At 40.1% G+C, this 27055-nt stretch overlaps 1 protein-coding gene across 4 annotated transcripts in view; it reads right to left on the minus strand.

The window, feature by feature from the left end:
- Window positions 1–24775, minus strand: part of LOC146684940 (regulator of telomere elongation helicase 1-like) — a 39657-nt gene extending 14882 nt beyond the window's left edge. For 3 of the 4 annotated variants that reach the window (XM_085443679.1, XM_085443680.1, XM_085443678.1), the window contains exons 1-16: window positions 24471–24775; window positions 20500–20695; window positions 11169–11262; window positions 10413–10494; window positions 10265–10325; window positions 7898–7973; window positions 5599–5683; window positions 5380–5445; window positions 3522–3678; window positions 3221–3259; window positions 3068–3143; window positions 1415–1512; window positions 1245–1300; window positions 982–1053; window positions 706–787; window positions 405–537 (exon numbers count right to left, since the gene is read on the minus strand). In XM_085443679.1, coding sequence (XP_085299805.1) covers window positions 405–537; window positions 706–787; window positions 982–1053; window positions 1245–1300; window positions 1415–1512; window positions 3068–3143; window positions 3221–3259; window positions 3522–3678; window positions 5380–5445; window positions 5599–5683; window positions 7898–7973; window positions 10265–10325; window positions 10413–10494; window positions 11169–11262; window positions 20500–20695; window positions 24471–24572 — 1475 coding nt within the window. In that variant the 5' untranslated portion in view covers window positions 24573–24775. The remainder of the gene's footprint in view (window positions 1–404; window positions 538–705; window positions 788–981; window positions 1054–1244; window positions 1301–1414; window positions 1513–3067; window positions 3144–3220; window positions 3260–3521; window positions 3679–5379; window positions 5446–5598; window positions 5684–7897; window positions 7974–10264; window positions 10326–10412; window positions 10495–11168; window positions 11263–20499; window positions 20696–24470) is intronic. The other variant, XM_085443681.1, reaches the window with a different exon arrangement.
- Between the last annotated feature and the right edge of the window lie 2280 nt (window positions 24776–27055).

Here is a 27055-nt window from a genome sequence, read left to right on the forward strand (position 1 = left end):
CAAAACACATTAACTTTCCAAAAACCTATATGTTACATGTTTTAGATGTAATTCATCAGCAGGTGCTATGCTGCCTTTGGATGCTAACAAGTAAACACAGGTCTGTCTAATGTCAGAGTCATTCTTAATTATTGACAGATAAATGCAACATAATGTATCAGCATTCCTGGTTTATCCATGTTAAAGACCACTTTTTATGCTGATACTTCTGGCTTTAAAACGAATCATTAACTTTCATGGTGAGTTACAAAAATCACCAAAGATTTACATTTTAAGAACAGTTCACTCTGGACAGTGTTCAGCCTAAACAGGTATAAAGGCCATTGTGTTTTTGTTTTATTTTAATGAGCTGCTACTCAGGTGGGAAAAATTTAACTGTGCAGTCAGAGTGACAGCTAACTTACATTCTCATCTCAGATGTGAAAGACGACAGGGGAGAGAGGGTACCACTGGTCAGAATGATGCAGCGAACGCCTTGATTCACCAGATCTTGCATACTGAAGCCCGGAGAGAAGCACCAGTAACTCAGAATATTGCCTGCAATATGCAGAGAAACAAATCACATTTACTTACAGTACAAATAGTTCATACACTCATAACAGGGTTCACATTCTGACCTAAATGTAAAAAGAAAATATCATGATATTACATTCAGTTCATGTGACTCCATGTAACCCACCAACGCATCACGCTGTGCATCGTTACCTTGTTTTTTTGATGAAGATGAAGCCCACAGGTCAACACTCTGTTTCTTTTTGTGAACGCTGGTGTCCCGATGGATATGAACCTGAGCCAAACACATGACACAAGCTCATCATTAGTCATTTCATTTCAAGAAAGAAAAAAAAAAAGAAGAAGAAAAAAAGAAATTAAACATTTAAGATGCCGAAACAATGGTTACAGTTTCAGTTACTTCTCCATCAAGTGTGGCAAAGATATGTTAGCTGGTTCCAATATGAACACAACTGTACAAAAACACACCTTAAAATGAGCCGTGTTGGTCTCCATCTGGTGCTGTCTGTCCTTTTCTGACGGTTCACCACAAAATACCAGCTGAAAACACCAGAACAGAGGGGATCGCTCAAACACGCCACGAGGTGATTAAATAATTACTCTTTATGCAATAAATAGTAATAAAGTCTATCATTTTGTTGAATGATCTCAATCACACAAATATTATGGGACCAATCCAAAAACCCAAACAAAGAAGCAGTTTGACAGCTTAATATCCATACAAAGTGTACCTGTATGATATCAGACAGCTTCTGGAGTCCACTTGTATTGAGGAATATTCCGGGCTCTGGTGAGAAACATGCATCAAACAGGTCACTTGTTACTTAGTAGCACTAAGATGATCTGTATAATACACCCAGCAAATGTTACAGATGATAAATGAAGTGATAATGTGTCCTACGTCCTGCCAGGTATCCACTGATCTGCTCCAGAGCTTCATAGACTGCCGTCTTGTTGCTGTAGGTCAGATGAGCTCTTTCTAACACCTCATAGATGAAACTAAGACACAACAGAGAGACATGCAGTGCAGGTTTATTATAACAGTTAACATTCAGAATCATTCTCTGACCACCTAAGGAAGAACCCCACTAGGGTTTATGTCACGGTAGTCTAAGGACTATCCACACAGTCTCTGACCACTTTCTTCTTCTTGTTTTATTTTAAATACATGACTCCAACCACAGATTTGTCACAGTGTCACCACACTACCCTAAAATACTTTGGGAACATTTGTGTCAGTTTCCTGCAATAAAGTATGACAATATAAGTAAAACTGATCTCAGACTCAGAGCTTGTTGTTGTTCTGCTGTGTGTCCATTTTAACAGCGGTTAAATTGACTAAGGTACATTTTTTAAAAAAATGTTTTTTGTATGCAGTTAACACTGATTCACACAAAACATTATAGACAATTATTTCAAATATGGATGTAAAAGAAAAGCATTTTTCATGCTGCTAAAAATCAAATGTGATATCTCAGTTTTTCCTTCTGCACAACAATGTTGTACATTGTGTATATAACATGTAGGATGTCACCAATGTTCAATTTGTCTTAATCACTCCATAAATTCCACTTATAATCCAATAGATATGATCATTATATATAAGAACCAATGTATCTATAATAATAGTTATAATCAGGTGTTTTTCTTGAGGCCACATTGTTTTAGCCTTTTTTTAAAAGACAAATTTTGGCATTTTTCTTTTGTTTGATACATGCAGTACATAGGAGGCGGAGCCGAGTGAGGCAGGGGTCAAAGCGTGAACTCGTACGTGTCACTTATGATTTCTGATTGAGTTTGCATATAACCTTTGGGTTAGAGAGGAAATGCACGTGCTAAATGTCAGGAAGTTCTCAGGGCATTCCCATGAATGAAAATTGGATGTAGACAGCCTTTAAACATAACAGACATCATACGAAGCACAAACGCACAAATCTATGCATAAAACACACACGAGCGATACGACACACCAACCTGTGACGTGTGTTTTTTTACCTGAACCATACTCTATGGAACAGAACCGACTCAGACGTGTGTGGAAATAAATGTCGACAGTCTGTTTTGGAAAAATGACGAATTGACGCCTTTAAAATAAAATTTACTCTCATCCTGGTCAGATGTCATCACTTAAAGTCTTGTTTCTTGCCCTCATCCTACTGATGTTTTACACTGACTGCACTTCAAGTCTGGCTTTGTTGCCTTAGAAGCTTTCTCTCTTACATTGTCTGCTTTTTCCACATGACCTTAACGGCATTCAGGGAACCAACAAAATAAACATGAACAGATACATGTTCTTATCTGTTCTGTAAGGATGTGTGTATCTTAGTGAAGCTAAAACGCAAACATTTTAATGCCATCATATTTCAAACCTGCATTGTTGAAGGTGGAAAAGCTTTGACAATATTTATTATTTTCTTGGACAAGCTCTCATCAAGTGTGCTTTGAGATTTATTTATTCATTTTCATATGTTTGGAACAACTGTATAATCAGTTTATTAATGGGCAACCCATACGCTCTTATTTTGAAAGCCTGCTCAGCACTGCTGTCACCTACATTCCAGGTTTAGTAATGCCTTTATCACTTGGAACATCATAGGAATCAATGGCAGCTTCCAGATCCAGTAGTATCTCTGTTAAAGCAAAAAACAAGTTTAGAAAAAGACCTCCAATCACCAACCAACAGGACGACCGACTCCACAATACTTACGTTTGATTTTAGCGATGGTGGACAAATCTAACTTTAAACCTGAAACAAAACAAAAGACAAAATATCAAAAGACCTGCAGCTGACAACCTTTTACTTGCTTTACTAAAGAATAAACTAAAATTACTAGTAATAATGAAACTAAGGCCAAGGCAAAACTAAGGCTAGTAAAGTAGAAGTAAATCCAAACTTTTAAAGTATACAAGTAGCCCAAAGTACCATGACATTCATAAACAACTATACACTCTAAGTATTAGATGGAAAACTCTGTTAGGAACATGTGTATAAGCGAAGGTTTTCTTACCAGAGCTGAGGGATTCCACGTTGACGTCTTCACTCACAGAGTCTTTGTGGCTGATTTCTTTAGCCTGCTCCACAAGCAGCCTGTCCACAGCATTGATGGCCGAGGCTACATCATAGGGAGTCAGATCAAACGAGGTTGATTCTTCACATGTCTTCTCCTGCAAACAAAAAAGACATCAGATCAGGTGGGATAGTATCAACAAAAGTAATTATCAGCATAATTCAAATAACAAATATTCATTTTAAACATTATTATAAGTCTGTGCAACCAATGTTTTTGTAAATAGTAACTTTATTTATATAGAACCTCTAAACCCGGTGAATGAAATGAAAATGGTGTGTAGTTACTACATGTCAAAGAATGATAGTACAGGTAATGTAAATGTAGAGTTTGTCTGAGAATGTTGTGTCCACAAAAACATAGATTTTAGTGGAGCAAACTGGCATTAGACCATCACAACCAACGAGTCCTTTGTCTCAAGTTACATTTGTTGCATTAAGCTGAATGAGATTTTGTCAGGAAAAGTGGCCATCGTGTAATAAATAGATGAAAATAACAGGATGAGCATGTTCCAGAACAGTGTTCACATTAATAATCATAACAAATTAGCTTTAATCAAGAATGACATATGCTTAGATTGTTGCTTTGCAAAAATCCCAAATATGTTGTTTAGCTCTCTACCACTGAAATGATTGACCAAAAAAATATTATAACATTGGCAGGCACCAGTGCTACACCTCAGCATCAGGGTAAGTAGGATTTTCAGAAAGCGTGACCTCTGACCTTGACCCTGAGTTCATGGTCACATATTTATCACATTCTTCAATGATGAATCATGCCTTAAATATGCAGCACCTTGCATTGTGCATTAACTGTAAATTTAAATGTAATAAGAAAATGTCTCGAGCTTCACATGTGTCGAAACAGATTAGCCAATTACTAGAGTTTGCTGCTCAGAGGATGTGTCACCAAGTTGGGAAAAACAACTAGAGACATAGACAGGTGTGGTGGTGTACCGGGGCCTCGGTTTAGGACTACGCTTCCTGCTGACTGTCACCCAGCTGTCCCGTTTTCCCGGCTGCTTGGGACAATATGCTGGGTGAAAGCTAACGGTGGCTATGCTAGCTTTGGCTGCACCTGCTACATGGGCCTGGCTAGATACAGGTGAACCCGGGACTCCAGAGCTGTAAACAGGCTACATTTATTACAAGTATCGTTATTACTAAAGAGGGCCGAGGAGTAACTAAAGCTCTGACATACTGAGCAGGAATGTGGAGGAGGGACAGGTGAAGAGGCCGTGCTGCTAGAGAGTCGGCTACAATCGAAGTGAGCAAATTCCTAAAGATACAGTGAATGAATACTGTGAGTATAATTAGTGGGTGAATCAAAAGAGAGTGTGCTTTGGTGACAGAATGTGAAGATTACACTGTGAAATCTCCAAGTTATATACATGGCATGATGATACAGGAGAATATATGCTTTGACAGGTTTTTCAGGTCATAGAAGAAAATACTTGTTCATTTGCAAAATACTCGAGATCTACTGCGATCTATAAATTATAATGCACAGTAATGACATGGGATGTAGTAAAAATCATACATTTTCTGAAGATATTAGTTCAATATCTGGTTTTCAAAGGAAACATTGGTTTTAATATGTCCTCATGGTTTGAGTAGACCAGCCCCTCTGATTTCAAATTAGGCCCGATGTGGCCTGCAAGTTAACATGAATTTGAAACCCTCTAGTGTAGACCATCCCCGTTTAGTAGTGGGTCACTTGTGGTCTTTGAAGCTTTTATATACAACAATGCCAATTTTTAGTGAATACATTTAACAGGGGAAACCAGATATAACCTTACCACATTGTGAGCTTCGTCAAAGATAACCACCGCTCCATTCAGGTCGATATTGTGTGCCTTGCGGCTCTGTGGAATGAGAGAGGGAGGGAGAGGCAGTTGAATATTAGCATTCATAGAGATTAGAAATGACAGTGCCAATCACAACACTAAAGTCTCTGTTGATGCTCATTTATGGTCACATATGTCAGCCTCAGATGTAATGTGTATGACAGAGCTTACCTTTGGATCTAGCAAGTAGTTGTATGGCATAAAAATGACATCTGCTTGTTGTTTCAGTGAACGGGAGAGGTAGTAAGGACAGACTCTGTGGAAAAATTTGCAAATGCGAAATCAAATACGTGAACTTTACAGAAAAACTGACTCATTCTGATAGCTGTTTAAAGAGATAACATAGTACAAAAGGTATAGTTTCCATCCACTAGCCTGTGACCACGTAGCCCAGCAGTTACTGAGTTTCAGTGGTTCTTGGACGAGTTGTTGCACTGTTAGGGGAGGTGGTTGTTAAGACTTTTAAGATTTATTGCTCAGATGACTGTTGCATTTTGACTCAGAATTTGAAGGGTTAAAAAGACATTAAAATGAAAAAAAAAAACCATCATGCTTCTGGTACTGTTTCTTGGTAGTGAAGTTTCAGGACAACTACTGAAAGAAAGTCAAAAAGCATCCTTCAAATGATAATGGCTCATTTGTGATAAGGCCCTTTCATTCATTTCAAATCTGCTCCAGTTGTTACTTTAGCCCTTCTCCATTTTCTATTTTAGCACTTTTCTATTTTCTTGTGCTCCTACCTGATGTTGCTGTCCCCTCTATCACAGCTGCGGTTTTCTGTTACTTGAAAGACCCACAGGACACAGGCCCAATTTTTCTCAACCACCTTTGGTGTTGTCTCCCATCAGGACCTGGGGACTTCTAGTACACATGCAGCACAGATGTTCCTGTATCCCACTCACTTGATCGTCCTTCTCAGTGTAGCCTGCCCTAGTTTGCATCTTACATCCCGCTACTATGCGCTGGATAGTCTCCGGGGAACCTTTGCACAGTCTGCAACTTGGGTCCTGTCTGTTAAGGACTCTGCTGTCCTTTAACCTGGCCTTTTCTAGCTAACATGTTGATGGTACGTCCACTGCAGGGATTGTCCATGATGGTTCCTGATCATGTCTTTGGCATACTTGGAGCAGCTCACCTCGGGTGGCCCATCTTGCTGATGAATTCATGGATGCTCAGTGTTTCATCCTGCATTGTAACTTCGCCTCTTTCTGTTGCCTGTGGTGCTGGGCGTCTGATGGAGATCTCTATACATCGTGAGGAGTTTTCATGTCCTGATATCAGTGGCCCACATATCCTCTAGTGGCCAATTTATTATTTCATAAATCATATTTATTATTTATTATTATTTCACACTCAGGCACTTGTAGATTGTTGATTTGACCACTCCTATTTTAGAGTAATTTGGGTTTTTCAGCATAATAATGTTCTCCTTCACTTCGATATGACTTTGGACCTCATAATGAAAGTTCTACTGAACTGCTACAAAATGCAAATTCAGCACTTGGAATCAACTCTAGATCTGTTATCTGATTAATATGTGATGGAATGAGAGAACAGTCCTCACCTGGCCATGAAACTGTCTATCAGTCAGTCATCCGACTACTTTAAACTGCTAAAAATAGAGGACGATGCATTAAAAATGGCTGCAATTCTGAAACAATTAAGACTTAATGTCTGTTAAACCCCACTCACTTTGCAAGTGTACACTTAAATCACATTTTTATTGTTGACTGTGAGAATCTACTGTATGGCACATTTAATAACTGTCTAAATGCTTATGAAGCTAACTGTACACTTCAGTTTTCCCCCCAACCACTCACGAGTATTTTGTAACTAAACAAGAGTATCGAAAAAAATTTTGTGTGTTGTTTTTTTTTTAATATTTTTAATAAATCTGCAATTTTCCTAATTTGCAGAGGTGATGCTACAGTGGACCCTTTGGAAGTCTAGTTCTTGCTGCATGTTTAATATCCCCACTTTAAGTGGATAAGCAGACTCACCCACTCTAATGAAATGCCCATATTTGGTCACATATTTATTGGATCACTTCACTGTTCTGATCAAGACTTCAGCTTTCTAAATTGTGACCATCTGTAGATTACTGACAGATGGATCACAATGGAGGTTTCACACTGGAGAGAGTGCAGTCACAAAGCGCTGTACACAAAAGTTAAAATAAACATACCAATATAGACAATACAAAAGGTTACATGTAAATAAAAATGTATTTTTAAAAAGAATGTTGATCAACAGCAGGCTTGTTTAAACAGAAAAGTTTTTAACTACTTTTTAAATGATTCCACAGATTGAATCAGAAGCAGAAAAATCAAATATTAAGACATTAGTTTGGTGTCACACAGAGACACCCAGCCGCCAATGTTACCAATGATTATTTCTTACCAAAGAAAGAAAGTGCAGTACAGAGACTGAAACAGACAACTACAAAAAAATGAACACATGAACTACAAACCTCTGTTTGGTGCCAAATTGGACCAAATCTTCCACATCGAGGATAGAATTAACCAAATCTCTGTCAGTGCTCTTATCTAGAAGAAGAAGAAAAATCAAGCTTGAGATCTGGTATTTATAGGATACTAAATCACTGAAACATGTGATTAAAACCAGGGCCATCACAGGTGACCCCTTGCATCCCACCCACCACCTGTTTGACCCATTGCCCTCCAGACGATGCCTCAGGTCAGGCAGGTCCTAAACCTTCAGACTCAAACAGATTTTTTCCTAGAAGGACTATAATAAATCAAATACTATGTACAGAAGGCTAGAGTATAATCAAAATATAAAGTGTAATTAATTATACATACTATTACAATGCTAAAACATTCAGAATGTATGAGTGTCATTATAACTAGCAGCATAACTAACTCCATACCTACTACAAGCTTTATCCAAAATTAAAGTTTGAAGCCTAAATTAAAAACATGTAGAGTTCAGGAGCAGACACACACCAGTCTGTGGCCTGAACTCAAAACAGGAGCTGGTTCACTTCATGTTTATTTATATAGAACCAACAAAAACAGTCACATCAAGGTGCGTCATTCTACGAGGTAAAGCCCTACAATATTTAGGAGAAAAATCACAATAATAAAACAAAATCAAGTGAAGAAACCTTCAGCAGAATCAAGCTCAGAAAGGGAAATCTGCCATGACAGGTTGGGGGATCACGGGAAAGACAAAAAGAGAGGAGAAAACAGAAAACACATGGTGGCTCCTCACCACCATGTGTTTTCAGGTGCCTGACGCACACATGGAGACATCATCTTGATGTATTTGTGGATGCTCGATGTTTACTTTTGAGCTCCGACACTCAATCAGTTGGTGGCATTACCAGGTGAACTTAGCAAACACAGCTCACATTAAAACCTCCAAACATTCATTGTGTATTTTAATATTGCACCAAGACCTGGGAAGAGAGGAGGAACAAGACGTGACGCCAAGCTTGGCAGCAAGACGACTGGAACCACAATTGTGGACGTTAAAACGGGTAAAGACTAATCACTGTAAACACAGAAATGCGAACTGAATTGTCTGTATTTCAGTTACACCCCCTGTGGCCCCAATGGGGAAGCTTCCTGGCTCCGTCCTATCACCTCCAGTCACTGAGGGACCGCTGTGGTGACCTACTGACCCTTTTCTTTCTTCTCCCTCTCTCTCCCCATGATTCCGGTGGCGACTGCACCCGATTTACCATGGGTCACTCAGATGTCGGGGCAGGAGTGCTGCAGTTGCACAACCTCCGAGTGTCTGTTAATTGAGATGGGCCATGTGTTCTGTGTCCCCAATTTCTGGAGGGCCATACAGCGTTCCTGTAGGGTACCAGAGGGGTAGATTCCAAACTATGCTGCACGGCAGAGCTCGGCCCATCAAAACCTGGTTTGGACGGGGGCATTGTTGGAGGCAGAGTGGGTGGAGATCAGGTGTGTGAATGGGGATTTTCATAAGTATCCTGTGGTGCAGCTGGAAATTAAATAATAATAATAATAATAATAATAATAATAATAATGGATTGGATTTATAAAGCACTTTTCAAGGCACCCAAAGCGCTTTACAATGCCACTCTTCATTCATTTGCGCATTCACACACTGGTGGAGGCAGCTACGGATGTAGCCACAGCTGCCCTGGGGCAGACTGACAGAAGCGAGGCTGCCATATCGCGCCATCAGCCCCTCTGGCCAACACCAGTAGGCAGTAGGGTAAAGTGTCTTGCCCAAGGACACAACGACCAGGACAGAGAGCCCAAGGATCAAACCGGCGACCTTCCGGTTACAGATACGCTTCCCAAACCCCTGAGCCACGGTCGCCCCAATACAAGGGCAAAATTAATTTACTAAGGCTGCGGACCAGCAGGGACATGAAGTGTATGCGCTCAGTAGTGAGGTAAGGTCAGACTTCTTGAATGAAACCAGATCCTTGGGATATCATTTTCAGTTATATGGGAGTCACTGAAAGCCTATCTCATTTTCCACAGCAAGCAAAACAGCTGACACAGCGCGATAATAAATAATTATAATAGTCTGTCATCAAAGTAACAAATGCATGGACTAGATTCTCAACATAACAGTTTTTCCCCCTTTTTAAATCAACTGAAAGCAGGCAGTAGATATTTTGTTGATATGCACATTTTGGACATTCCTGGACTCCAAACTTTCTCACAGTAGTGCTTCCTCAGAGGTTGTGCCATACTTTGAGAGTTATTAGTGTCAAATAATATAATATTTAAATTATACATGTAGTCAGTAAAACATAAAAAGGTAACAGGACATGCTTTTCCAGACTGCGTTCTGCTACACGGATACAGTCACTCTGTTAGACCATTACCTTCAAGGTTGTTGTAGTAGACACATGACCTGGTGGAAACTTTGGCTCTGCACATATGAACCTGAAAAACAAAAAAATGATTCCACATTAAGACAAACCACTAACCATCTAGCCCTAACCCATCTTTATAACTGCATTTATAACTTACTTTGACGTGGTTGCTCTCCTGACGCATGACTTCCTGGTTAATACACAACTGCTCTCTTGAGCCCAGCACACACACCTTTGGCCTGAATCAACAGAGACATTGGAGAACTGAATTACCATAAATAGTCAACAAAACCAGAACAGACAAGAGGTGCTGGACTCAGTAAGGCCTCAAAATGATTGTAGCATATGTAATAACCCTTTAAAGCCCCACTAATATTTGGTCAAATGCCACTTAGCAAGTTGCACCTTGATCATACACTTTTAGTAGCTTTCAACAAGCTTCAGGATAATTTTGTAACTTTGTGCAATGTACAATTTAAATGGATTTGGGTTTCGACCCATCTATGTAGGTAGCTGAAAATTGCAGATGAGCTTGAAAATGCTGATTTAAGAGCATATTGGTTGACAGCCTCAGTGCATGGTAATGTAAAAGTCGCTTCACTGAACAGTGAAGCTGATGCTGTAGAAGTTTCCAGGTTATGGTAGGCTCCAGCTTTTGTGGTTCCTGGGTTGTCCATCCTAACCAAGTTTCCTCTCATCGGAGGGTAACCGTTTTAACAGGGTCTTGCCAGCAGTGACAAATAACTTACTTATGTACAATTGTTTCAAGAACTGATGACCTTGAAATTTGCAGCTGTTTTGAATTCCTCCCCAAATTGTATAAAATAAAACTGTTTTATATTGTGAACAGCTCTAATTCAGACAATCATGCATAATCAAAAACTTATATCCAGTAGTTTTTAGAAATGCTTACCTGTATGAAGTGTTCTTTAATTCACTCATAACTTGTGCAAGCTGAGAATGTGTCCTCGATGCGTATACAATCTTGGGGACATCAGTGTAGTAAGCTTGAGAACAAGAAGAAAAGACAATTAGGGCTTTATACACTGCTGAAAAAACCTAATAGAACACCTATTAACATCGTATAGCATCAAGTCAAACTTCTGGGATATTAGGCATCATTTACTAACAGTGTGTATGCACAAATCGTGTGTATGAACATTTCACGCACTGATCTGATTTATCAGTATTTTCGTTTCTGAATTTCTTCATCCTACTGGGCAACGAGACCTGCAGGGGTGTTGCTGGAACAGCCTGCCGCATCTGAACTTAGACAGCATTTCGAGGAGACTGGGGACATTCAGTCCGAGTGGACCATGTTCAGCACCTCCATTGCGTTTAAATATTAAGAATATTTAAATGTCATGTCCTTGAGAAATGGGAAAGAAATCCATCAAAGACCTAGTACAGGACACAGCAGAACTGCATCTGGCCCTTCAGCTGTTCTATCAACTATTCATCAGAAGTGTCAATGATTAAACCATTAATTAAAACGCCATCACTTAACCCAGAGGTCTTAGCTAATTATGAGCCAATCTCTAACTTTCCTTTTATCTAAAACAAACAAACAAAAAAAACAAATAAAAAAACCAAACCAAAACAAACAATATTAGTGGTAAAACAGCTACCTGATCATCTGCAGAGGAATAGTTTATTTGAAGACTTTCAGTCAAATTTCTAAACTCATCACAGTACAACAATCACATTAGTGAAGGTTACAAATTATCTTCTTATGGCCTCTGACAGTGGACTCATCTCTGTGCTTGTCCTGCTAGACCTCAGTGCAGCTTTCGATACTGTCGACCATAATATCCTATTAGAGTGATTAGAGCACGCTGTAGGTATTACAGGTACTGTGCTGCAGTGGTTTATATCATATCTATTTAATAGACTCCAATTTGCGCATGTAAATGGAGAGTCTTCTTCACAAGCTGAGGTTAAGTATGGTGTTCCACAGGGTTCAGTGCTAGGACCAACTCTATAGCGTTATTTTTGTGCCACTATTCTGAGTGCATGTAAAAAATATTTGCAGGTGCAAGTGTAGCATTTTGAGGAGAAATTTATTTTGAGCGAAGAAAAGCTAAATTTGAGTGAACAAAATTCATTGCTGCGTGCAAAAACTGTATTTCAGTGTTTGCTATTATCCACACACACACACACACACACACACACACACTAGCAGCCCCTCTCGCTCAGTTTTTGCATTTGCGCTCGCTCTCAACGTGTTGCTCGCGCTCTCAACGTGTTGCTCGCGCTCTCAACGTGTTGCTCGCGCTCTCAACGTGTTGCTCGCGCTCTCAACATTTCTGCCCGTGCGCGCTCAGCTCTTTCTGTACACCGTTATATTTGTGCCACACAACCAGCCAATCACAGACTTGGATGCAAAAAAAAATCTGACTGGCTGTTCTGGTCTCCAATCAGCTCAAAATGACAAAATGCAATATCCCAGAATCCATTTCGTCCAAAACTCAAACGAGGCAGTGGCGAGGAAACACAGAGTGGTGGAGTTTGAAATATTATTCTTACTGGGTCACAAAATAAACTTTTAAGATATTTTCATGCGAGAATGATGCTGTGTAAACGTCAAATATCTGCTCAATTTATCAAGACATCACATATTTGCATAAGTGCTCTAATGTTTTCTGAGATGCCTGTTACCCACCAGCTGACCGGGTGGTCACTCGGGTTAAATGTAATATATAAGGCTGAACTGACAAAAATAAAAATAAAAAAATAAATCACAGACTACACCACCAGGTATTACAGGAAAAACCATAAAGCCTTTGAACTAAAACAAACGCTGTTGTGACAGTGATGTACACTGTCTTGTTGGTATATATGTATTTGTTTCCCTCTCACCACATATCCAAACAGATATCATGAGCAGCAGCTTTAACAGCTGTGGCTCCAGCAAACATCAGCTGATCCTAGAAAGTAATATAAAATAAATTCTAACAGCTTATCAAGCTTGAACGTGCTACTGTTGTTTAGCGCGACATCCGCTGATTTCGTCTTTCTGGCGCAAAGTGGGCGATAAACAAACAAGAGAGACGATCAGCTGATCATTAAGCAGTTTCATGATTGAAGTAGCAACAGGAGAGAGAGGGGAGAGAATGAGAGAAGAAGAAGCAGCTGACAGCGTATAGACAGAATAACTCCAGCTTTGTGTCTTTTTCATTCTCGCTGAAGTACGTGACAAATCACGTTCCTTTTCCCCTCAATACAGATGTATTGTAATTGGTCCAGCCCAGAGCTGATCATGACCAATTGGCTAATCCACCACCTTTCATTGTTTATACCGTTAGAAAAACAAACAAACAAACATAAAAATGAAAAATCACCATCGGCCCACCGCCAAATGTCCACTATGCCCAATGGCCAGTCCAGCTATGCGATCAGCTGGTGGGTAACAGGCATCTCAGAAAACGTTAACTTATGCAAATATGTGATGTCTTGATAAATCAAGCAGATATTTGAAGTTTACACAGCATCATTCTCGCATGAAAATATCTTAAAAGTTTATTTTGTGACCCAGAAAGAATAATATTTCAAACTCCACCACGCTGTGTTCCTCCGCCACTGCCTCGTTTGATTTTTGGACGAAATGGATTCTGGGATATTGCATTTCATCATTTTGAGCTGATTGGAGACCAAAACAGCCAATCAGATTTTTTTGCATCCAAGTCTGTGATTGGCTGGTTTTGTGGCACAAATATAACGGTGTACAGAAAGAGTTGAACGCGCACAGGCAGAAATGTTGAGAGCGCGAGCAACACATTGCGAGCGAGCGCAAATGCAAAAACTGAGCGAGAGGGGCTGCTATTGTGTGTGTGTGTGCGGATAAATGCAACACTTGCACCTGCAATTTTTTTTTTACGTGCGCTCAGAATAGTGGCACAAAAATAACGCCACAGATAACACACACCAATTAGTTAACCTCTTGACCTCTAACTTTCTGCTTCTAAATTCAGATCAAATAGAGTTCAGTGTACTCAGCTCTGAAAATATTAGGGCTGAACGATTATGGAAAATAATCTAATTGCGATTTTTTGCCCCAATATTGCGATTGCGATGCGATATGTGATTATTTTTTAAGGTCTTTGTCTTCTGTATTATTAAACAAAGACAAGCAATACATCATATAGTATGGCCAATACTATATTACATTAATTTTAAACTGTTCTTTCCTGGAAGACAGACCTCTGTTATGATGACATGAGGTGATGCATGAATTGATGACTGACATTTTTATTTAACTTCTTCAATCACAACAGTATATTTGAACATACACAATAGTTTATTTTGAGCATAAAGTGCTGACAAGGAACCCTGGTGTAAACATTAAAATGAAAGTCAGTACAATGTGCAGATTGCAGAAATATACATAAACAAAATCAGTGGCTTTACCACACTCAGTTTTTCGACATCTGTGAACTACTAGACAGTCATTCAATTAAAAAATAATATTAAATAAATAAAACTAATAAATAAAAAATACACACATCTTACTGATCTCTGCAGTCAGTAACATTACACATAAAGTGCAAACATAATAGCAATTGTATAAACACACACACACAAACACGCCTTTAAAATTTAAAGGCGTGAAATTGGACGGTCTAGTTCTGATTAGCGTCACCGCTGTCTCGGTGGAGTTTAATAAACTCGGCCGTCTGCTTCTTGCTATCTAAAATATAACCAGACACTGGCGTAAATTCTCGACTGTCTCATACTTCTGTTTAATCAGTTTTCTGTTTGACGTTTAGTCAGCTGTGTGAAAACCAAGGAGGAACCCACCCGGGGGATTAATAAAGTTTTATTTTATCTAATCTAATAACTTTAATCTCAGCCAAACCGATTTACTCACGAACAAACAAAACACTGAAAAAAGCCCAACAATAACATTTTTAGGTTGTCTAAGTGACTTATATATTACGTTTAACCCGAGCAGCGAAACTCCGCGGTGATCTGAAAATGATGTGCGATATATCGTTCAGCCCTAGAAAATATGGGGTCTAACCAGATGCCATTATCTTCTTCTCCGGTAACACTGAGGAATCTTGGAGTCATTTTTGAACAAGATATGTACTTCAATGGGCAGATTAAACAAATATATTTCAGGATGCAGGATGTGGGAGAGAGAGATGGATAGGCTGTTATTTAGGAAGTTGCTGTGTGTGCCAAAGATGGGCCAATAAACTACCCTTGTTCTCTGTTAAGTCAGAGTGCTGTCTGCTGTTATCCTCACCAGACCTCTCTGCGTAACTGTGGTGTCAGAAGTGAATTAAAGAGGAAAACACACTAAATGAGAGCAGTAAGATGTGGAAAAACCCGTGGGACAAGGAAAAGTTCCCTTCCTGACATTGAAGAAAGAGAAGGTGGAAAAACATATAAGCTAGATCCACCAACAGAAGGAGCAATGGCTGACGAGGATGATTTTGAGCCAGTGGTAAAGAACTTTCTGAACCTGATATCTTTGATGAAATTAGAGAATTCATTCAATGACCAAAAGAACAAAAACAATACTGCTTGAACAGATTAAACAGCTGAGCAATAACATACCAAAGCTGCAACATGATGTCTATTCTGAACTTCTCTATCGACCTTCTGTCCAGAGTGACATTTTTACAACAGCTGCCTCAGCTATCAGCTGTGCAGCCACCTCATGGAGCCACTGAGCACCAAGCTGAGCTCCCTCCTCCATCTCAACCACTCCGTGCACAGCCTCAACAAGAATACCAGACTTTAAGGAAGGTGAGCATCCTGAAAGTTTCTTTGTACGATTTGAACGCATAGCTAAAACACAGGGATGGCAAAGCCCTTGAGGCTTATGCTGACATGGATTAACAACAGTCTGACTCTTATGATGCTATTAAAGCTGCAGTGTTATCTAATTTTAATGTGGCAGGGGAGACCTACAAATACCAGTTCCAGAGCACCAGAGGAACTGTGTGTTAGAGAAACCTTCAACTGGATAAAGGGGCTCTATAAGCGATGGACGCGACGTGACAGTCGGAGTAAAGAAGAGATTGCGGAAACCGTCATCTTAGAGCAGTTTCTTCACATGCTTCATCCAGATGTCTGCACATGGGTGAAGGAGAACAATCCAAAGACAGAAGAGGAAGCTGCAAATCTGGCTGAATGTTACCTAGCTCCCTATAGATACAGTGGGGCAAAAAAGTATTTAGTCAGCCACCGATTGTGCAAGTTCCCCCACTTAAAATGATGACAGAGGTCAGTAATTTGCACCAGAGGTACACTTCAACTGTGAGAGACAGAATGTGAAAAAAAAAAAAATCCATGAATCCACATGGTAGGATTTGTAAAGAATTTATTCGTAAATCAGGGTGGAAAATAAGTATTTGGTCAATAACAAAAATACAACTCAATACTTTGTAACATAACCTTTGTTGGCAATAACAGAGGTCAAACGTTTACTATAGGTCTTTACCAGGTTTGCACACACAGTAGCTGGTATTTTGGCCCATTCCTCCATGCAGATCTTCTCGAGAGCAGTGATGTTTTGGGGCTGTCGCCGAGCAACACGGACTTTCAACTCCCGCCACAGATTTTCTATGGGGTTGAGGTCTGGAGACTGGCTAGGCCACTCCAGGACTTTCAAATGCTTCTTACGGAGCCACTCCTTTGTTGCCCGGGCGGTGTGTTTTGGATCATTGTCATGTTGGAAGACCCAGCCTCGTTCCATCTTCAAAGTTCTCACTGATGGAAGGAGGTTTTGGCTCAAAATCTCACGATACATGGCCCCATTCATTCTGTCCTTAACACGGATCAGTCGTCCTGTCCCCTTGGCAGAAAAACAGCCCCATAGCATGATGTTTCCACCCCCATGCTTCACAGTAGGTATGGTGTTCTTGGGATGCAACTCAGTATTCTTCTTCCTCCAAACACGACGAGCTGAGTTTATACCAAAAAGTTCTACTTTGGTTTCATCTGACCACATGACATTCTCCCAATCCTCTGCTGTATCATCCATGTGCTCTCTGGCAAACTTCAGACGGGCCTGGACATGCACTGGCTTCAGCAGCGGAACACGTCTGGCACTGCGGGATTTGATTCCCTGCCGTTGTAGTGTGTTACTGATGGTGACCTTTGTTACTTTGGTCCCAGCTCTCTGCAGGTCATTCACCAGGTCCCCCCGTGTGGTTCTGGGATCTTTGCTCACCGTTCTCATGATCATTTTGACCCCACGGGATGAGATCTTGCGTGGAGCCCCAGATCGAGGGAGATTATCAGTGGTCTTGTATGTCTTCCATTTTCTGATGATTGCTCCCACAGTTGATTTTTTCACACCAAGCTGCTTGCCTATTGTAGATTCACTCTTCCCAGTCTGGTGCAGGTCTACAATACTTTTCCTGGTGTCCTTCGAAAGCTCTTTGGTCTTGGCCATGGCGGCGTTTGGAGTCTGACTGTTTGAGGCTGTGGACAGGTGTCTTTTATACAGATGATGAGTTCAAACAGGTGCCATTCATACAGGTAACGAGTGGGGGACAGAGAAGCTTCTTACAGAAGACGTTACAGGTCTGTGAGAGCCAGAGATTTTCCTTGTTTGAGGTGACCAAATACTTATTTTCCACCCTGATTTACGAATAAATTCTTTACAAATCCTACCATGTGGATTCATGGATTTTTTTTTCACATTCTGTCTCTCACAGTTGAAGTGTACCTCTGGTGCAAATTACTGACCTCTGTCATCATTTTAAGTGGGGGAACTTGCACAATCGGTGGCTGACTAAATACTTTTTTGCCCCACTGTAACTGTGGGGAGACCAAGGTTTGTGGAGGTAAAACCTCCATGGGCAACTAGTGCTGAAAGCTTGGACCCTAGGTGTGGTAAGAAACCTATACATTGCAGTCAAAGGTACAACCTCGATTGCTATTACTGTCAGCAGCCTGGTCACAAAGCTTCTCTACGACTGTAACAGAGTAATATAACAAATGTCTTTGTCCTGGGTGTAATTAAGTAAGGTACTGCATTACTTTTACGAAAAGTGTTGTGTAGTAACTTTTTTTAACTTTACTCTTTTGGAGTAATGACACCAACACTGATCACAGCAAAGAGAGCAAATATCTCCAACATGCACAAACATTTGACCATGCAGGATGTAACTGATTTGCATGAAGGCAAGGTCTTTGATATATTCCTCAAAGTAGAGCCATTGAGAATCGATAAGGAATCGAAACAATAAGTGATATCGATTATGGAACTGGAATTGCTAAATTCTTATCCATTTCCATCCCTACCAAAGTGTTTGCTCATAGGGGGTCATGTGATTGTTGGGGTTTTCTCCATTTCCTTGTATTATTGTAGGGTCTTTACAATAAAAAGCACTTTGAGGAACTGTTGTTGTAATTTGGTGCTATATGAATAAAACTGAACTGAATTACACTACATTCTGTGTACACATGATACAGAGAAAAGGACAAAGTATTCCAAATTACACAATCAATGACAATCAATGGTGACGGGTCTGATGAATCAAAATATCAAAGTTCTGGTTCAAATTATTGTCAATATGTTTGGAGGATGTCAGGAGAGAAGTACAACGTAAGAGTCTACAGTCATCTGTAAAGCACAGTCGAGGCTTTATGGCTTAGGACTGTATTTCAGCAAGTGGTGTTGGACTTTTGTCAGAACTGGTGAACTTATGAATACAGACTAGGGCGGGGCCATATCATGCCATTCACGGTAACACCGGTATAATTTTGGGCAACGATAGCAAAATGAAATATCGCGATAGATTATGGGTAAAACGCGCATGCGCAGTGCCTTTGTTTTCATACGCACATGTCGGAAAAAGCAAATCGTTGAATGAAACAGATGAACCAGAATTGGTTTGTAAAAATGCTGCAACTTCAGTGTGGAACTGGTTTGGCTTTCGTCCGTCAGATACACAACAAAGCACTATTTTTGGTAGAGCATGCTAGTGGGCTGTCGTTATTACCGTGTTCTTTGGAAAATACGGCACACTTAAAATCAATCCTTTGATTTTTCTGAAAATCGACAGTGCCCCTTATAATCCAATGGGCCTTATGTATGAACTCTGGTTGTGTTTACTGACCTCGAAACGATTTTATGTACACGGCGCTCGAAAATCTGTCAAATGTTTTAGTACGACTTTGCTAAGCTACGAACCCGCACCGCTTGATGGATTGTCGGAGCATTACAGCTATCGTAGTCAGGAGCCTGGCGGAGTGATACGTACTGTGCTTCAACATAATATTACCGTATTGTGTGTGTATAACCTCTTTTTAAGTTTTGTGGATATTATACATGGTTATGCTGAGGATATGTTGGCCAATTTCCACTGGAAATGCCTTTTGGTTAAACTGTGAGCAAGGAATTTGCATTTGCACTGTTCAATTTTATATAACTTTAATGCACATTAAAAAAAAAAAACAGCTGCTTGTTTAAGTGAAAATACATAGATGTTTTTTTTCACTAATAAAGTTGTGGAGTTGTAAAGTATTTTATCTAGTGTCAGTTATATCGTTATCACAAATTTTCAAATGTATATCGTGATAAATATTTTTGGTCATATCGCCCTGCTCTAATACAGACTTTGCTCCAGCATGCAATCCCATCTTAAAGACATCTGGTTATGAAAATTTAAGCCATTCCCAATGATCCCAAACATACTGCCAATGCTTTAAAAGCATACTTGAATAGAAGAAAGTCACAATGGAAGACCATCAGTCATGGTTGACCTCCCAAGATCTCACCATAACTCAAAAGTGTGGGATCATATTGACAGGGAATGGAACACAAAGTAGCCGACAACCAAAGAACAGCTTTGGAACATCCACTGAAAGTCAAAAGGAACTATTCCTGAAGAAATCACAAAGAGGGAGTTTAGACGATGTTGAAGAATAATGGTCATCATACCAAATATTGACTTCCACCTTGTTAAACTTGTACAAATGCTGATTTTGCCTTATGTACAATATTTCTGTGTATGTTTGGACACATATACATGTTTCAGTAAATTGTTAAATCCTATTTTCCTAACAAAATATAAAGTGGTTTGAACACTCAAATAGAGTAGAAAAGCACTACATAGGAAACAGTCCATTTACCAAAATATAAAGAAATCAGTGCCAGCTCATTTTATTTTGCACAGTAATGTAGCACACAGCATGTCTGTATGTGTGCATATGCATCTGTTATTCTTTTCTGCCCGGTAAAATTAGAAATGACTCGTGATGTGCAGATGATACAAACATACTTGGTTTGTCACCGTCAGTGGCAGCTGTCCCCCAGGAAGACAGAGGTGTGTTTGGAAACATCTCCTTGCCCAGCCTCTCTGCTATCTTCCGAGCAGAGATGGTGTCCTTGAAGTTCTCCCTCCAGGCCAGGGTGGCGCACAGTAGGCACAAAGTCTTACCTGTGCCTGTGGGGCTCTCCAGAACACCATTGACTTTCTGAAATAACCAGACAGATAAAGCTAAACAGAAAAACCCCACATTGTGATAGTGACAATATTGCAGTATTAGAGACTTCCAGGTATTAGACTATGCTTCTATGAGCAAACACTTGGCAGTGTGGAGGAAGATCTCCCTTTTAACAGGAAGAAATCTCTAGCAGAACCAGGTTCAGTTATCAGGGCAGTTATCTGCACAGATCAGCTGAACGGTAAGACATACACCTCGCCATGGCATAAAGCAAACTATCAGAGCAACTAGACAACCAGAATGTTCAGTGCAAAGATGGGACATTCCCCAGCAGCCTAATCTAAGGATGGTTCAGGGTCACCTGATCCAGTTCAAAGAGGATTGTTTGAAGCCCAATGTTAAAAGCAGGGAAGGCGTCTGGCTCCAGAACCCAAACTTAGAGGTAGTTCAATAATAGAAGAGCCTGGTAAATTTAGACTAAGAAGCACAAGTAAGCTTTCACTGTCAGAGCAAAATGCCCTGCTTGGGTAATATGTTATCATTCAAAAACATTCAAGATTGATTTTAAAATCAGTTCTCAACTTAACATGGGGGCTATTTCAGCTGTTTGTCAGCAGTCAAGAGCCAGAGTACACCCCAGACAGGTCACCAGAGTGCTATTTATTTTATTTATTTATTTATTCTTACATAGAAACTATACAGCAATTGTAAGGACAGACCCATGACATGAAGCCTCCTTTGTCATGTCTTTTTCCCCATCAAGTATTAAAACAGATCTGGACCATAAGCAAGTCAGTTTATCACCAATCTCTTTTATTATGGAGGCATGCTGAAAATTAGTGTCTGGTTTACGTGAAACAACACACTGAAACACATTATTGTGTGTGCTGCCTTTTGGTGCCACTGTTAAAAAGTCAGGTTCCTTTTTTGTCAGGGCTAGGTCACCCTCATACCTTTCTGATCTTTTAAACTGGTACATTCCTGCAAGATCACTGAAGTCTGCGGATCAATTGCTCCTGGCTGTCCCGAGGTCCAGATTAAAGCAAAGAGATCGGGCCTTTGCTGTGACTGCTCCTAAACTGTGGAACGAACTGCCGCTTCACATCAGGACCTCCCCAACATTGGACACTTTTAAAACCCGTCTGAAAACACACTTTTATTCCTTGGCTTTTAAATCAGAATGAGTTTGTATTACTTTTATTTATCTTCTTTCTCACTCAAATCTTCTAATTTCGTGATTCTCTTTCTTAACTCTTATCATATCTCCCTATGCTTTTATTTCTTTTAATTATCTTAATTGTACAACACCTTGGTCAACAGTTGTTGTTTTAAATGTGCTATATAAATAAATTTGACTTTTGACTTTAGGTCACGTGATCCTGAATCCACCCTTAGTTATGCTTCAATAGACTTAGGCTGCTGGAAGCTTCCCATGATGCACTGTGTTTCAGCATCTCTCACCCCTTTTGACTCACTGTGATGAGTGGTGTTAGGCACTCTGCTGTTAATTATGAATCATTATTAACCTCCGTCTCTCTTCCACAGCATGTCTTTATCCTGTCTTCCTTCTCTCACCCCAACCGGTCGCAGCAGATGGCCCCGCCCCTCCCTGAGCCTGGTTCTTCCGGAGGTTTCTTCCTGTTAAAAGGGAGTTTTTCCTTCCCACTGTCGCCAAAGTGCTTGCTGATAGGGGGTCATATGATTGTTGGGTTTTCTCTGTTGTATTATTGTAGGGTCTACCTTACGATATAAAGCACCTTGAGGTGACTGTTGTTGTGATTTAGTGCTGTATAAATAAAACTGAACTTGAATTAAAAACCAATATGATTGTACACTCATTTCTTCAACCAGCTGTAACTGTAGCAACACAATGGAAGAGGTTACAAAAATCCAGTGGTGCACATCACTGCAACACCAGCATTACATAGGAACGTATTCGATAAATCACACTTCATCCAGTATAGCACAGCGACATACTGCCAACATAATTTACCCCCATTTCACCAACGCTTTTTAACTCTCCGGGCAATCCATCCTGGTGATTTAGTGTGTCTTGAAAATAGAGTGTGGATTTTGAATGAAGCTAACAGTTTGAAAATAGAAGACACAGAAGATGAACAGTCATCTACATAAAATAATGTGAATTTTCATATCATATTAACGTGTTTGTCTGAAAAACTACAGAGAGTTTACTAACATTAGCTAATGGTAAATGGCCTGCATTTGTATAGCGCTTTTCTAGTCCCTAAGGACCCCAAAGCGCTTCACACTACATTCAGTCATCCACCCATTCACACACTGGTGCTGGCAAGCTACATTGTAGCCGCAGCCACCCTGGGGCGCACTGACAGAGGCGAGGCTGCCGGACACTGGCGCCACCGGGCCCTCTGACCACCACCTGTAGGCAACGGGTGAAGTGTCTTGCCCAAGCACACAACGACCGAGACTGTCCGAGCCGGGGCTCGAACCGGCAACCTTCCAATTACAAGGCGAACTCCCAACTCTTGAGCCACGATCGCCTAATGATTATGTCCTGTTGCGGATGGCGCCCTGTTAGAAAACTGTGCTTAGCTGCTATGTTGGGCAGATAACACATTTCATGCCAGCGTTCCTCAAACATAAAAGTCAAAGTATATTAAAATAAATTATTTTCCAGCATTTTGTTTTTTACCAAAGGGTAACTCCATTAACACATTCACCTGGAGGAAACCTCTTTAGCTGAATGTTGTGGATTCTGATTACAATCAGTTCCTCTAATGGTTGCAATCTTAGGGGTAAAATTCATATCAAAACACACACACCTGAAGATGATGAAAAATCTTCTGCAAGAAGAAGATGTAAAGTCTTGCTTACTCTGGACCTGCTGAAATGTCTTTTCTTGGATAAAGCTGTTTAAAATGCATTCATTTTGTGTATTTGTACAGTCCTGAAAGATATCTGTGCATTCAGCTGCACTCGATTACTTTATTTTTAAATCTGCTGCATCAGAATCCTCTTCAGTCACAGTCTTGCTGTGCATGAATGTATATGTTGAAAATAAATCAAGATGCAAAACCATTACTTTCACCTTTATTAAGGATATGTTGTCTTTCTGTCATCTTCAATGTGTTTTGAGGTTTCAAAAAGAGGTCATACATGTGCCTGGATCACTTTTCATTCCTAAGCAGATGTTTGCAGTAGTCTACACTGAATTTTAGAAAGGAACTAAGTATCCACGTGCTTTTCTTTTTTGCTTAATTCATAATGTTATGTATGAGCCGAGGTATATTGTGTGTTATAAAAGCTATCGCCAGTAGTGGGCACCACGCCATGTTATGTGTGTGTGTGTAACTTCTTCAGGTATAGGATAATAAAGAGAAGAAGACGGAATGTAAACAGCTAACGTGTGTATCTGTCTGGCTCTGTTCTATCACTAAAGAATATAGGAATGCTTGCTGTATTTTAATGCACACATTACACCACGACCTGAGTGAGAAGATCAGCCTGTATGAGTATGGCACAGAGAGCAGGAGGAAGTCGCTAAAGCAATACGTAGATGCGACTGCCACCTGAAACGCAGGCAAAGCAGCACTAAACGACCTGTTCCCAAAGAGGAAACGGCGCCTATCCCGACAGACACAGCAGATATATGTCGGCAATACGCCGTTGTGCTTTCTGGGAAGCGGCGTTTTGCGCGAGCAGATGCGAGATCACTTCTGTCATGCGGCAAACGGTGAGCATGGTGGCCGCATAGCTGTGGCTACTCAGTACTGCCCTTTGCAGCTCGTTTCCATTAACAGACATACACATGTCAGTCGATTCTTACCTTCTGAAGACATTCGATCACTTTGTTCATGTATGCCTTCTGACATTCGTAGGGAGAAAAAGGGAAATTTACAGCCACTCCGCTAAGAGTCAGTGAAGGCATTCTGTCATCTGGCGTCAGTCGGCAGCAGCAAGAGTAGTTGTTCTTGTTTAGAGAGGTACTTCTTCTAGCGCTGTAGTCCCTTCTACTGTTTGACCCGTTAAAATGGCTGAACTGTGGTATAATGTACTTTTAACACTGGCTCATTTAGACTCAGTAGAAAGGAGTTCCCAACTCTTGTTTCGCGCCAGCTTTCTGTTAACTTGCCCATGCGCACTGTGACGCTGACGACTGGTGCGTTCAAAGGGTCACGGAATCCTGAACACTCCAACAACAACCTTTAATTTTCTAAACCACTTTTCTCGCCTTCAATGGAAAAAGTCAGCAGGTCCGGGGAAAATGGGTAGGATAACTCATAAGGAGAAAAGCAGTGCACTGAGAATCGCAACGACTTTTTACAGTCTCCAAAGTATTGATGTCTGCCACGCTAAAACTACAACGTGCAGAAGATGGACTACAAAACGCGCGTCGATGCCGGTGTTGTACCTAAAAGTGCCGCAAAGGAAATGAGCGAGGCTTTAAAATAATCTGAAACTCATCTCCACAGTGACATCTACTGACCAATTTGGCTATCACTGCATCTTTCTGTGAAACAATGATGCAGACATGCCCTGCACAATTCCAAACAAAGCTACTTATTATATCAGACTGTCAGTAATTGTGATCAGCAGATGTTTTCATACAAACAAGGGGGAAAAAATAATGAGACTGTTAAAGACAGATCTGTGACTATAGTGATCGATGTGCTTCAGCAAATTTCTCCATCTGTTAATATTCCTGCTGCTCACAATAAATCAATTTATATAGTAAAACAAACAGAGAAAAGTCTGCGATGTTCACTGTAACGACCACACTGATTTACAGCTGTTTTTGGGCTCAGACGGCTTCGTTTGTGCTCACAGCCCTGAAACTTTGAATGTGTTTGTTTGACTTTTAGGTTTTCTGGAAGTTCATGTCATCAGGTTGGTTTTACACTGTCAACCAAAGTGAGAAGCTGGCATAGCGTTAGCTTTGATTTTAATTAACTTAAAAATATACATTTAAATGAAAAGACTACATGTGTTTTCCTTCTTTATAAAAAAAAAAGTTAACATTTTCATGGGATAATTCTGACCAATCGTAACAGTCCATTTCACGCACATCTTCATCCTCTGCTGAGCAGCCTCTGAACTATGCAGAAACTTTCCTGAACTTTATCTTGTGACACTGGCGTGATGTTTTACTGGGAGTCTGGAGTTTTGGTCATAGTGAACCTGCATAAGAAAAAGAACCCCACACATCTGTCATGAAAATTGTTAAGAAATAGATCGCCTGTAATTAATGAAAGAGTTTTATTGGCGTCTCTTTTTATAGTATAAACATATTCTTTAAGTAACGGATTGTAGTGAGGATGAAGTCACTTAATGCTGCAAATTACATTTTCTGTTGAAAGCAGACAAAACTATATTTTCTCCTTAAAGCAGGTGTTCTCACACCTTCTTCATCTTTCTGCTCTTCCAGTGTCTCACCAATCTGCTGAACTCTTCATCTTCTCTCAACAATCCCCCCAAAACTTGGCCAGCATTTTTTTTTTTACTTAATTTCAGAATCCACTTTTAACTAACAGACTGATTTATTTATTTATTTATTTAGGACAGTGCATGTTAATGAACATAAATGTAAAAAAGAAAATTACATGAATGTAAACATACCAGATTATAGCCAAGGGCTAATTTCCATCTGTTGTCCTTAAGCATAAAAATAGACATAATAATTCATAAAAATTCATCATTCATTCATAATAAAAACTCCATCACCAAACTTACACATACACACCATTCTGTTCCCAAATAAAACATTAAAACTATACAACTCATACATCACACACTTGATTTGTCCATAACCAGTTTTTAACCTTTGCCTTAAACAAATTGAATGTCGAGCATTCTCTAATGGGTTGAGGAAGACTGTTCCACAGATGGCCACCCTGGACAGAAAGGACGTTCTGCCCAAATGCTGTCCGTCTGTGGGGTATAAACAAGTCTCCTCGAATTGTAGCTCGAGTGGTCCTGTCTGAGCTTTCTTTATGCCCAATGAACTGCTTGCGTGATGAAATTCACTATGATCAAAAACAAACCATAATACCAACGGCTCCGTGATGTGTGAGTGACGGCTACATAGCTACTTTGTGTAAAGGGTTACCCGTGCTGTCAAATGTATTTATACAAAACATGGATTACACACTCAGTACTTACGTTTAAACAAAACGTGGGAGTGTTGGGCCGCCACAGTGGGGGAGTTTAGGTCCAGGTTAAAGGAGCGAGAGAATCGCTCTTCTGTAACAATGTTGAATGTTTGCTATTGCGTTGATTCACTTGTCTGTACTGAATATTGTTATGTGTTATACTATGTAGTGACTTCTGTTGCCCTCTTGGCAAAGACTTTTATACAAATCGTGTAACTCACTAGTACACCAAAGTGACTACAAAGTCATCATGGAAAGAGCT

The sequence above is a fragment of the Copadichromis virginalis genome, linkage group LG20 (genome assembly GCF_057382275.1).
Source record: "Copadichromis virginalis isolate Kocher_CV1m ecotype Utaka linkage group LG20, C_Virginalis_male_GT1.1, whole genome shotgun sequence".
NCBI classification, from domain to species: domain Eukaryota; kingdom Metazoa; phylum Chordata; class Actinopteri; order Cichliformes; family Cichlidae; genus Copadichromis; species Copadichromis virginalis.